Source organism: Chiroxiphia lanceolata, chromosome 6 (assembly GCF_009829145.1).
Source record: "Chiroxiphia lanceolata isolate bChiLan1 chromosome 6, bChiLan1.pri, whole genome shotgun sequence".
Taxonomy (NCBI): domain Eukaryota; kingdom Metazoa; phylum Chordata; class Aves; order Passeriformes; family Pipridae; genus Chiroxiphia; species Chiroxiphia lanceolata.
In genome coordinates, this window is record NC_045642.1 from 32699782 (window position 1) to 32713639 (window position 13858).

General features: G+C 34.2%; 1 protein-coding gene across 1 annotated transcript in view; it reads right to left on the reverse strand.

Moving 5' to 3' along the window:
- RYR3 (ryanodine receptor 3) overlaps window positions 1–13858 on the reverse strand; it is a 209575-nt gene that overhangs the window by 86169 nt on the left and 109548 nt on the right. The window contains 5 exon segments of the mRNA XM_032689828.1: window positions 2294–2429; window positions 5506–5609; window positions 6525–6654; window positions 9863–9977; window positions 11637–11910. Of these exon segments, the coding sequence (XP_032545719.1) occupies window positions 2294–2429; window positions 5506–5609; window positions 6525–6654; window positions 9863–9977; window positions 11637–11910 (759 nt within the window).

Here is a 13858-nt window from a genome sequence, read left to right on the forward strand (position 1 = left end):
CACGGTGCAGACCATAGTGAGTCAATGAGTCAACTGTGCCCCTGCAGCCCATGGGAGCCAGTGGGGGAGCAGAGATCCACCTGCAGCCCACGGAGTCCCACACTGGAGCTGGTGAAAAAGAAGGCTGTGAACCTGTGGGAAACCTCAGATTGATAGAGTAGCTTTGGTGGATATCTGGCATCCAGCCAGGGTCAATCCACCACACAAACAAAGCAGAAAGATAAATTCATTCACTGTTTCCCAGGCAGATTTTTAGCCAGTTTCTAGAAAGGACCCCAGTACACATAATGGAATGGTTTGGAAAGACGAGTTCCATAATCACAAATGTTCCCCTCTTCCTCCTCATTTTCCTGAGCTTTTATTGCTGAGCACAATGTCATGGTATGGAATATCCCTTCAGGTAGTCTGGACCAGCTGTCCCACCTGTGTCCACCTCTTGCCCACCCTGAACCTAACTGTGGCCAGCAAAGGAGGGGAAGGGGCAGGGTATGAAAACAAAGGAGAAAGCATTCATGCTGCACAAACACTGCTCAGCAGCACTCAGAAGACTGGCACGTTATCAACACTGTTAATCATAAATAAAAATTGCAGCACTAAACAACTTGCTATGAAGAAAATTAACTCCATCCCATCCAGACGAGGGTGTGAGAATTCTTTGATTTTTAATAGGCAAACTAAAACAAGGAATGTTCCTTAACGTTATATCCTTGGTACTTCATCAGTGGAAAACTCATTTCAGCGTTTGATCTTCTCAATATGATTAAAGAATAATAAATTGTATTTTAGATTGAATATACCTAAAGTAAAATATCCTGATACTTTCTATTGCATGTTTAAATATTTGTTAAATTTACTTGCTATTTAAGGCCTGAAACGGGATACTTCTTTTTTCATGTACAAAAACTGCACTAAAATCAGTTTTAAAGATCACAGTTTGCCTGAAACAACCCCATTTATAGGCATCTTGTGTGGGAAAATGTATGTATATTTTAAAAGCAAAAAGAGTTAGTTTAAGTATTCTATAAATTCAGTACAGGCAAACAGGTTGTGAGCTAGATGCTTGCTGAATAAAAGTCATTAAGACAAGGAATCTTCATATAAATGAACTGTTGAAAATAGCTTTAATATCTTGTAGTCTGCTCTAATTTACCTCATAGGTCAAGTTAATGAAGAATTTTGCTTGAAGAAAGAAGCTTTGCTTATTCCAAGAATTCATTGGCCAGAACCAAAATTCATTCATATGTTTACAAGTGTGTTTGTTGCTTTTATCTCAAAACCCACATTTTACTAATTTATTTGTAATTATCCTCTCAAGAAGAAGACACAAAGAAATTACTAACCTAATTTCAAAAGTGCTGAACCATACCCAAACCCGTAATAATGAGAAGATTCAAAACACAAACCAGAAGAGTTTTTCAGAAATAAAACCACTGAAACACTTGAAATTAAAACTTGATTCTACTGACTAGCAGTCCATCCATCAAAGTTTACTCTTCATACTAAATAAACTATCACAAGAAAGACCAGAGTTATTTTCATCTAATTTTATAGAGTACTGTTAGTATTTATTTATACTGTTTAAAATTATTTCCATTTCCCTCTCCTAGCTGCCCTTTAAAACACTTTCCATATTGGCAGACAAAACAGGTGGTACACTGATAAATCTTCTGGTCTCATCTAATCTCTAATCTAAGTTACTATTTTGATAAAAAAAAAATTCACTTGAGCTGAAGTATATTCTTGAGAGGCATTTAGATAAGTCAGATTTTATTTTAACATATTTACTTAATAAATTGCAAAAGGAAATTGCCCACAGAAGCAAGTTATCAAAGAAGATTTTATCTTTTTTGAAGATGTTAAATGTAAGATACAGTCAGGAAGCTTTACAAACATCGATTGTTCAGGATTATGGAAATTTACTTTTTGTAATGCAAAATGCCTTATTTATAAGCCTCTAAATCTCCCAATGGTGTAGTGGCCAAGATAGGTCTAAAATCAGTGCTCAATGGTTATGTTTAACCAGTGTATGGAGTATATGTAAATACCTGAGGAATCATTTGCAACCATAACAGGTTAATCTACTAATTTATGTGATTTGCAAAAAGATTAAGAAAAAAATACAATTAAGAAGATTCAAAAAATTTACAATAATTGGCATATACCAATAATCTTGCATTTGTAATGAGAAGAATATGCACTAATCCCTCTTCAGTCATTAACACATTTTTATGGTTAGGAAAGTAATTTAAAGGAAACATTTGATAGAATTTGGATGCCAAGAAATTACACTTACTGTTAACAAAAACTGCAAATCGTAAGAATGACAGGTAACGTTCACCCTCTATGGGGTTCCATCCAATGTCTGGATATCCTTTAGCCAGCAATACTGGACAGCTTTGCAGGCCACAACCTGCCAGGTAGGTAACAACCTACAATACAGAAGCAATCATTTATTCAGGTGTTCAGACATAAATTTCTAAACATACCTATAAAAAAAAAAGAACATAGCATTTTTTTTTAAATCGACATTTTTTATATACTAGGCATTTCACCTAAGGAACTATCAATGTCATTATTTTATCAGTCATGGTTTCTTTTGATGATGATGAAAAAAGGCTAGCACTCTTTATTTCTGAAGTTACCTAATTATATAACGACACAACAATACAAAAACATGAACAAATGTGGAATGTGAGAAGTAGAACAAAATATTGTAGATTCTAGACCTATTTAAAGGACATAAGCAACCACTAAAATACTATTTAACAACTTTAAAATCATACCAATAACCATGTACGGGTAATTTGCTACAACAGTAAAATAAACATTACATCAAAATTTTATACATTGTAATTCTGATTTTAATAGATACAAAAACAATTACATTTTGCAAGAGACTGATAAATATCAATGAACAGTTTTAAGAGTCTGAAACCAGAACGATTAAAAATTTTGGTATTATGTAAATTCCTAACACAGCATTTCTTATCAAGAGGAGTATCTTTAACTAAGAGAAATCTTAAAGAAATTGTGAAAAAAATCTTTAATTATAGTAAACTGAATTTCTGAAATGTACAGAATAATTTCTCATTCATCTTAAAGTGAATTTGCAGATAACTGTACAAACACAAACGACAACAAGGTTATAGCACTTAAAATCGGTAAGGAACATGAAGAATCTTTCATGAACTTGTAAAAAATTATACAAACTATATTTTTCTTACAATGGAAGGCAGGCAAAAATGGATTGCAAAAGGGAGATATATGATGAGATTATACTTAGTCATTATCTAATGCCCCATGAGAAAAAAAGTTATGAATTCAGGAAGAAGAGTTATATCTCTGTTGATACAGTACCCAAAGTGCCTCCCAAAGGCTGCAACAGATGAAAAATGGGCTGATGTGAAAAACTTGCTTATGACAGTATGCAGTAAGGAAGTTACTAAGAGCACTCTGTGCAAAAAGTATGCAATTCCTAACAGGACTTGATAGTTTTCAAGCATTCATTCAGAAGATATAAGTGAAATGCAGCTCATATAAAATGTGATAAAAACAGTAGAATAAATCTCTTTTTCTTCTCTTTTCAGAAGTTACAATGTTACCATCAAGCCACATAATTTTAACCTATTCAGTTTACTCCAGTGTATCATCAGGCCATGGGATACATTCCTTGTGCAGCCCTCTACCTTCCACACATTCACATATTTGTAGTAAAAAGAGTTTAAATTTCCAATGGCAAAAGTTCAAAAGTTAGGTTGTCTATGTGTAATTTATTTGCTCTGAACACAGGCTTTATGGTACAAACTTTAGTCACATAGAAATGCTGTATCATTCTGTGAATAGGGTATGTCTGCCACATTCATCAACTGATAGCTAGACAGTATGAGTTTTTTCTTGTTATTTGGTTTATGGATGTGTTTACTGAATAACATCCGCATACTGCACTAGGTAAAGTTACTGACTCAGCAAAGGCAATATGTTACAGCCAATACATTACCATTGTTACAGCTCAAATGACTGATGAATTCGGAAAGCCCAATCTGAGACATGAGTCTGATTTTTCAGCATAAAATACTGCTTATGTGGCAGTTGATATATGTAAGTGTTCGAAAATTCAGTACTTGTACGGTGCCAAGTATTTCAAGGTAAGCAATCAGTAAATGATAAACATGCAGTTAATAGTCAACAGTGAAATTCACAGAATATGCCGAGTCAAAAGGGAGCCACAAGGATCATTGAGTCCAACTCCCAGCCCTGCACAGGACCATCCCCAAGAGTCACACCATGTGCCCAAAAGTATTGACCAAATGCTTCTTGAACTCAGCCAGGCTTGGTGCTCTGACTAGGTGCTGACTTGCTCTACAGTACTTTCCATGAAAATATAAGACAGTCACTGGTAGTGTTCTCGTCACTAGTGTTGTATCCCAAGGGTTCATATCAATACCATTTAATTTCTTTAATAATGACAGGGTAGAGTGTACTCTAGGCAATTTTGCAGGTGATACAGAATGGATAATTCTTCTCAACACTAATTTTTCCTAATCAGTTTATTTCCGTACTGTCTCACACCCTTTCCATTCATATTCTTGTCTCTGTCTTCTCCTAGCTATTCCCACAATATGCCCATTTATTCCAATTTCACAACTTTTCCTCTCCTACACCACATGCTGATCACAAACACTCCCACAACCAGTTCCACTCTCATCACAGGATTCTGCCATACTGCACAGAGATTTTCCCTGTGCTAAGCTATCATTTAGTTGCTTAACTGTTCCCTCCATTTATATTAAATGCTGCCTACTGTTTTCTGTACTCCAATGCAGTGTTACCACATATCACTTCCTTTCGCTGCTTTCCTCCTTTTCTGACCGTGCACCCACATTCCATCCCTAATTCTGTTTTTCTTCTGCAATATACAAAGAACTTTCATGCAAATTTTTTATATTTTACCACCATTTCTAGTTCATCCTGCCTCTCCTCACATCCCCCTTTATTCCTAACCACTGCCAACAACTTGAGTCCTGGATTCAGTTTCCCACTGCAACTACTCTTCAAATCATGTTCCACCTTTCCTCTTCAAATACCTGCCCTTCCATTCTCTTGGCTATAACCTTCATCACCACCAATCTCTATGATTTAAACCAAAAGACCTGTGTCCTTTTTTCACATTCTCCTCTTAATTCTCAAATTTTTTTCTCCCCAAACAATGCTTCTTGATATTCCTTTCTCCTGTTTCATGTCTTTTTTCTAGCCGTCCTTTCTAGCTGATAACAATAGTGAAAAGATGCCTAAAATAGAAATAAATTTCTTTTGGTGTGATGCACAATAAGCATAAAGCAAAATCAGAGAAAATTAAATCTTACCATAAAACAGCACATACCTAGAGTAGGTATTTCTGAGGAGATCGTATCCAAGAATTACTATGATCAAACTTGCCCTCTTAAACCCTTCTAGCACAAGTACACCATCTAATAAATAGGTAAATAGGTCAGAGCGACCACTTACCTTATCAAGGTCTGGCTCCTCCAATGCAAGTGCAAGCTCATTGTTGTCCATAACAGAGGCTGCTGCAACATCTAGCGGTGTCGAACCTCTCATTGAAGGAAATGCTGCAGAAGTCAATAAACACTAATTAAATTGAGTTTGCAGTAATCACATTCATGCAGCAGAGGGCAGCGATCTCGCTGGAATCTAGAACATAAATCTATTCATAGTACTTTGTAGGGCTGTTCTTCATTCAAGAATATGGTCAACTGTTTTCAATATCATGAAAATAAATGCTGAAATTTTCTTCTGACTTGACATCCATATCTATAAATATACTCAATCACACTGGTTTCAAATGCAGATGAAAAAAAACAGTATTAACAACATAGCAAATCAGAGGAATACTATTTCTTTAGCAGAGCAACGTTAACTTTGTAATTCTGCACAACCCTATCAATTCCAGATTTTAAAATATGTCTAAATTTAGCCAAAAGAGACATTTCAGGCTTCAGTTAGCTGTTTTCTTTCTTTAATCTTTTCCCATTTTCTGTGTTTATTATGGTCAAATGCAGGCATGAACAGCTAAAGCACGGTGAAATCACACACTATCTTGCCTTGTTATATGTTATTATTATAGTCATCTATCTAGCCAACACAATTTTCCTTGTATTACAAATCTAATGCACATGCATTAAAAAACATACATTCAGTGTTCCAAAGGAAAAATATGAACTTTACTTCAGCAGCCTAAACTGCAGAGGCAAGGAAAATGAAACCAGACGAAACAGGCAAACACCAAGCAGGGCCAATTTAATCTTAGATTTCAAATCACAACTATTTTGAATGGAACTATTCTGTTTCTAATACAATTCACAGACACATAAGGATGAAACAAAAATCATAAAAAAAAAAGTTAGAGGTTAAACCACAAAGTGGTTTAAAGCATGTTTCAATTTGCTATACTAATTAGACACTAGTCTTGTGATATCACGGTTGCTCCTACTCTTGCTTTTAGCTGTTACAGTTACATGACATACCCAGTCCAACACTGCTGTTTTCCAGTAAGTAACTGAGATGCTCAAACATGGCCTTTTGGTTTTGACGACTAATTCGACAGAAGTAGCACAGGAATCGGCAACAGCTTGCTACCATCTTAGGAAAAGCGATCTGCTGAAGAAGAAAGTTGACAAAGCAGTGAAATATGTTAATTACCAATCTGTTCCAATTCTTCTTCCTGCAGTCCTAACAAGGAAATTATGGTGAAGTTACCAAGGTGATAAGCATCTGACAGTTGCTTTGGTTCTAACTTAAAAAAAGAACCCGCATTTCCTTTTTACTTTTACGTTCATTAGGCTATTAAAATGTTGAAAAATCATTTTGCAGAGGACTATAGGGGACATATAAGGGCAAAAAAATGCAGAAATAATTCTCATTAAAGCAATTTGCAGACTAGCAAATGCACTTATACAAAACCACTGTCTTAGCAGCTTTACAATAACAAGGTCGACCTGCAATATTATATCACAGAAGAATAAAGAATATTCAAGAGCCTCAGTTTCTCCTCTCATACTACAATAAGAATACACAACCTGAAATTAACAAGTTGTACCATTCTCACATTTTACTACAAGGAGATGAAAGAACAAGATCAAAATGACAGATTTTTGTGTCTGAATTATTAAATTTACCACTATATAGCACGCGTAAAAATGTGTCAAGTTCATTTGCAAACCTATGTCCTAAGGATACTCACAAAATTAATGAGAAAATTCATTACCATCAGGAAGAATTATTTTTTAAATAATCTTGCTTGTACCCTTTAGACACAAGAAGGAATATATTCTCTATATTATATATATTCTATAATATTCAAGGTGATATCTGAGCATTTTGATCACATCATCATGAGGGTTTTAATTTCTATTATATCCTCCCTCCTTCACTTCATACCTTTACACTATAAATAATACTGTTTATACTTTATTAGAATGAAGTCTAACAAATGTTCCTTTATGGAACTCTAATTCATTCTAAGTACAACCTTTTTACTTAAGACAACAATCTTGCAAAAAAAGTGATTATGTAATTAAATGTGATGTGATATGATATGTATTATCCTTACAGGTGCACTTCTTAACTTCCGGAGACTTGATAAATTGTAGTTTTACTTTGGCACAGGTGTTTTGCTAATAAATCCAGCTCATTTGCCTATTTCAAACATAAAGGAGCTATTATATACAAGCAGCATTATCTAGCATTCCGGTTCTTAAATGTAGGGTAGATGAAAATGGATTCCTTAATTCATCAAAACTTTCAATAAAGTTTCCACTCCCCAGATTACAGAGATTTTAACAGAATGTGTGACATAACTTTGTTTAGAAAACTATGTTAACAGCAATACTGTTAAAAATTGTCATTTTAGAAATTTCTCATTATTGTCAGGAATACATATCAGTACGGAATTCTAAAACTTTCAATCATTAGGAAATAATTTTGAAGTAAAATAGTTCAATTCTGACTGTCAAAAAGGTGGTTGTTTGGGATTCTTTGAAAATGAATGAACGACCAACATCACAAACCCATATGACATTAAGGTTCCAAAATTGTAGCATCTAAAGACACAGACTTTAAAAGAACTATTTTAGGCATTAAGGTACACACTAAAACCTAAATGTAATGAAAATGTTCACAGCTTACCCAATAATTTTATGGGATATACATTTCACAAATAAAGTACCTTTCCAGGATTTTCTTAGCCAGTAATAGCAAAAGTTACTGAGATACCTTCAGCCATATCAGATTCCACAGATATCCTCCTCTGGTTTTGAGTCATTTATTAATAGCATATCTAGAAAGAAGCCTGACATGAATTTTCTTCAGTTTGAACTGACAAGTTTTTACTTTCCCATCATTCCTTCAGAGCCACTACATCTCAATACAGCCACATGATAAAATCATTTATTCCAAAAAGCTGGAGATTTAAACCATCTGCTGCCACAACCTAGAAAAGTGCCCAGTCCCTAAACTAGAAACTACATTGCATAGTTGCTCTTTCCATCTCTCAAAGACATAATATTGAATAGAAAGAAATGTCCATGAGGTACCTAACTCTCTTCATGAATTTCATAAAGACAGCCATAAAACAGGACATTTTGGGTGGCCAGACACATTTAGTGCTGCAACATAAGGTTACTAAGTAATTTTCTAAGTCTTCATTTCCTTTGAAGGATATCACTTTTGTAGACTTCTGTTACTAAAATTTTCTATGAAAACATTTTTAATGGCATCAGAAGGCATTGTGGGGTTGTTGTTTTGGGGTGGGGGTTTTTTATCACCTGTGATTATATGTACAAGTTGTAGCAAAGCCAGAGCATTGTAACACTTATAAATTGCCAGAGTATTAATAATTTTGTAAGTAATTGTAACTTGTCTAGAAATGAAGCAGAAAATCTAAAACCAGGATTTGAATACTTTGCAACACTGCAATTGTATAGGCAGATGCAATGTATAAGTATTTAAGATAATTATATGAACTATAGGACCAAAGAGATAAAGAAAGGAGGGTGCAGCTGCACAGGGAAGGCAATCAACTAGTGAAAAGTTGACAGACAGGGAAAGGATAAGCAAAAGGTAGTAAAATGGGCTGAAAAATGTTCCAAATACAGAAGAAGAATCAGTAACTGAGCAAAAAAAAGTAGATAAGCAATAGTGAGATCAGAGGAGACCCTTCTTTTTGGAATGGAGGCAACAGGTTAAAGAGTCAGGCATAAGCAAAGAGAAGAAGGAAAATAGAAAATAAGCCCACTTTACTTCTCACTTTCTTCAATAGTGAAAATTTTCAGTTAGTCTCCTCAAAATTTATGCCACTGCCTTTAAAATAACACATATATACGCAAGCATAACACTAAGAAAAAGGTGAACACAGAACTGCAAGAAAATTATTGCTCAATTCAAGTACATGAATTCGAACATCCAAAATTAGTTGTTAGTCTCTTATTATAGTTTATTGGTAATAATACTTCATCTAAGATGAAGAGGTATATTTTCCTAGCACAGCTACATCTCCAATAAATGCAGTTAAAGTATGTATTTAATTTAAAATAAGAACAAATTCTTTTACAATTCTATTAAAAGACAAATGAAACACCTCTAACATCTCACTCACTTTCTAAAAATCAAGTCCTAGACTGCTGGGCTTCTCTCTCTAGTACTACCAAACATATTCAACTTTTATCATTAATGGATATTTTAATTTGGAAAAGTAAAATCTAGCTTACACAAGGGCGATATATTATTGTTTGCTTCTTAAACATCCTAGCATACTTTTGGACAGGTTCAAAATGTAAAACGCATAACAAACTTATGGTGAAATTACCTGAGATTTATCTCCCCCAAGCACATTCACCATCACATCCATAACAGTCTCATGCATGCCCAAGACTCTCATTAAGTTCGGATGCTGATAAAACACCTTGTTGTTCATTATATCCCTAAAATGGAAGAAAAGGAACAATATGTTTTTGAAAAGAACCATTTTAATTTAAGTTGATGCATTATTTCAGAAACATGCATTCACTGTAGTAACATAATTTCAGATTCTTAGACTTCAGCATAATACAAAAACACCTGATAACTAAATAATTCATATTTCAATATGCTATTATTCCTTGTGGATTCTTCATAATAAGAATATTAACTTTTAATATGGCATTGAAAATGGCATTTTAATATGGTATATGAAAATGGCATTTCTCATCTCTAAATTGCTCCTACTATCATTCTGTTTAAACAAAAAAATGTATTCTGTGATGATCTAAGTGGAAAAGAATATATTCTGTATGTTTTAAGTTGAAAGTGGGGGTCAAGAAAATAAAATCTAATCATGTTTCTGTAGTAACAGCTCTTAATTAATTTCCTCAGTTCACAAAGTAGAAGACAATAAACAGACAATATTCAAGGTCACCAGTTATATGTGTTTCATCAATATTTCCAGATTCTGCTAGAAGAAGTGAAATGACATACAGTCCCATTAAAAGGACTATTTTAACTTTTTCACTCTGCCCACCATCATCTCAATATGTTCTAGAATTCACTGTATTGGTTTCATAATCCAGAACACAATTGATATGTTTCAATAGAATCCAGGATTAGATTATAATAGAATCCAGAGATTTCTAACATTTTAAGGCAACCTGTCAAAAACATATGGCAAATAGCAAGCATCGTACCTACTTTAAAGAAAGTAGAGAATTCTCAGAAAACTGAGAATAGATGACTCACAATACAGTACCCCTGCCATGTTCAGACAAAACTTACCCTTTATCCCTCATATCCTACAATTGTTATATATATATATATATATATATATATATATATATAACATTCTCTCTTTCTAAATACACCATTTTATTCAAAGTAATTGATTTTCTGTGATTTTTTTTTTCCTTAAAACATTAAACGGCCTGACCAGCATTTATTCACTTAAGAGGCATGCAGGCATGCACTGCTTAACAGAGGTAATTTCACAGTAAAGATGCAGGAAAATATTCTCACATCATCAGGTGCTATTTAAAGGCAATTTTGTGCAACTCTAATGCAATAGAGGATAAAATGAGCAGTCTCCTATGTTCAAACACTTAAAGTTGCCACTGATGGTGAAATAATAAATACTAACCAGTTAGAGATATTTCAGTTCACAACACCACTTTCCTGGGTCTACCTAACTGCTTGCACAAATTTCCAATTGAAAAGATGCCAGCAAGTTTATTTAATCATGCGTGAAATATAAAATGAATTTTAATTTTGGGAAAGATTTAGTATGGACACCAACAAAGATTTTAGTGATCTGTTTCTCCAGAGCTGCTAAAAGATGTACTTTGATGAGGGTTTAAGCATTAGGCTTAGTTACAGTAAAAAGAAGTCCTTTTTCTTTAGATAATACCTTAATTCACAGATCTTTGACCCATTTGATACTGCTAAAGAGATCAATTTGAGCCACCTTGGAAATACATGTGAAAATGAAAATTTCTGGTATATATTTTCATTTCAGTACAGCATTAATTTTCATTCAGGATCTAAAATGACAGAATTTATTAATATAAAAAAAAGCTTCACACCAACTTAGAAATAAAGTTATGTTAATTTCATACCCTAATCCATTAATCATCAGCAGTTCCTCCTCTTTTCCCATTCTCACACTGAGAAGGGAGCGAATCTGGCCCAGTGCTGCAAGCAGATTAATGGTATCCTTCACAGAGGCAGCACTAATAGTATATGCTTTCCTCAGAGCTTGCAGTAGTTCACCAATGCTGTCATATTGCCTACGAAGGAGGCTGTACATAATTCGAACTAATTCAGGATCTTGAATCTGATCTTCTTGGGACCAGCGCACCATAGTCTGGGATATGAGTTGTTTCAGTGTAGCTGAAAGTAAAATACATTAAATGTTACTAGTTATTCCAACAGAAAATGTAAAAAACATGTATTATAGTAAAATACTATATTACAGTAGACAACAAGGCAGTTGTAAAACAGCAAAAAAACACAAGCAGACAGCACAGGATTTTTCAAATTGGAAAACCAACTTTTAGATCTTTCAAAGTAAGCGTGATGTTCTTGAGAGGTGGAAAACAATAAACATCTACTTAGCATTCAAGTCAATACCAGCCTTTTTGGTGATGAAAAGTTTTTAGTTGATCATGACTCTAAGAATCATCCTTGTAAATTAAATGCTACATTTAGACTTTTAATTTATTCTTCATTTCTATATCGTCACTGTCACTTGGGAATACACTTTCTAAAAACATTGTATTGTTTCGAACTGCACAATACATATTGCTTGAAGCAGTTCTGTTGTATACATAACACTGAAAAAAATTCATCTGAGCCCAGAGTTTAGGAAATTTACCTGAAAACTAGAAACATTTTCCAGGCCTTGTTGAGATCAAGTAGAAAAATATTATCTTCCCCCTTAAAACAATGCAAATTTCTTTCTTCTATTGCCAGTAGAAGTTCTTCCAATGGTTAAGAATACTCCCCTCCCACTTTCCATCACAGAAGTGTTTATAACTAGTGTAGATCCATTTGGTTTTGTGTCTACATTATGCTTTCATTTGCTAACACTTCTCCCTTACAGTTTACTTAATACCCATCATTAATTCTGAGGTTTTGTTCAATAAAATGGCTTTTACTCTGTGGGGACAAATTCTGTTCTTCATAGAGATAGCCCTATTCTTAGTGGCATGTTATGCTTTTTCTCAATTTTGACTTGATAGTTACTAAAGTCCTATAATTTTTATTAACACTGATTTGTTGCCTCTATGTGTTTATTCTCAGAATTCCAGCTTGTTTTTAAATACAAAATTTACTGATTCATCATTAACACTAGGTTAAAGTGCTGGCATCCTCTCCTTAGGGAAAAGTCCATTTGTGATTAGAAATGAACATATGCTTAGAGGAAAGAAAGACTTACTTGTAGAAAATAGTTCCTTCTTTTGAATATTCACACAGAGTAGTTATGACCAGACACTCAAGGCTTTGGAAATAGGCACTTGTCATATACACTACCACCCCTCTTCACGCATATAAGAGGATTGGGGTACCTCAGACACCCTTTTCCTTTACTCTCTGAATTCCATATCTATTGGTGTGTGAAGGGGAAGTGCACACATGGACTAAAAATCATACAGTCTTCAGCTACAGTCAGGTATATAATATAATATAAGATATTTATATAAATTTTCATAATGCTTTGAATTACTTCATCCATGTGCATATTGTACCATGCATCAGTCCAAGCATAAACCCAAGCCTGAAGAGATTATATGAAATTTCTAGAAAAACAGACACTGTAGAATCATTTGTCCAACTGAATTTCTTGTGACAGAAAATGAAATATATGACCTGCTCTGTTCCAAGGACCAAACACCACGTGCCCTGAGGCTTTAGGATTGAATACTTCCTGATTCATGACAGTAGAATCCTTATGAAGCCTGGAGAAGAAATGATACTTCCAGATACTGAGTAGGTCCTGATACCATTAAAGAGGAGTCTGATACTAACAGAGGATTCATTGGAGAATTAAACCCTGTTTCATGCAGCATATCATATTATTATAAGCCTTAATGTACTTATAAAATATTAGCAAGCTTAACAGACCAAAATATGTTTTCAGGTCAGGAAAAACACACTACAGTGCTTTCCAGAACAAGTAGAGAATGTAAGAGGTGTCATGAGTTATAAAATAATGCTGTTGTCTGATCTCAACACAACTCTTGACAAAATGATTCTCTGAAATCAAACTAGCCATTCCAGGTCTGTATAAGGGCCTGTTGTCAAACTGAGCAAATTGGAAATAGAAAAGAAGCAACCA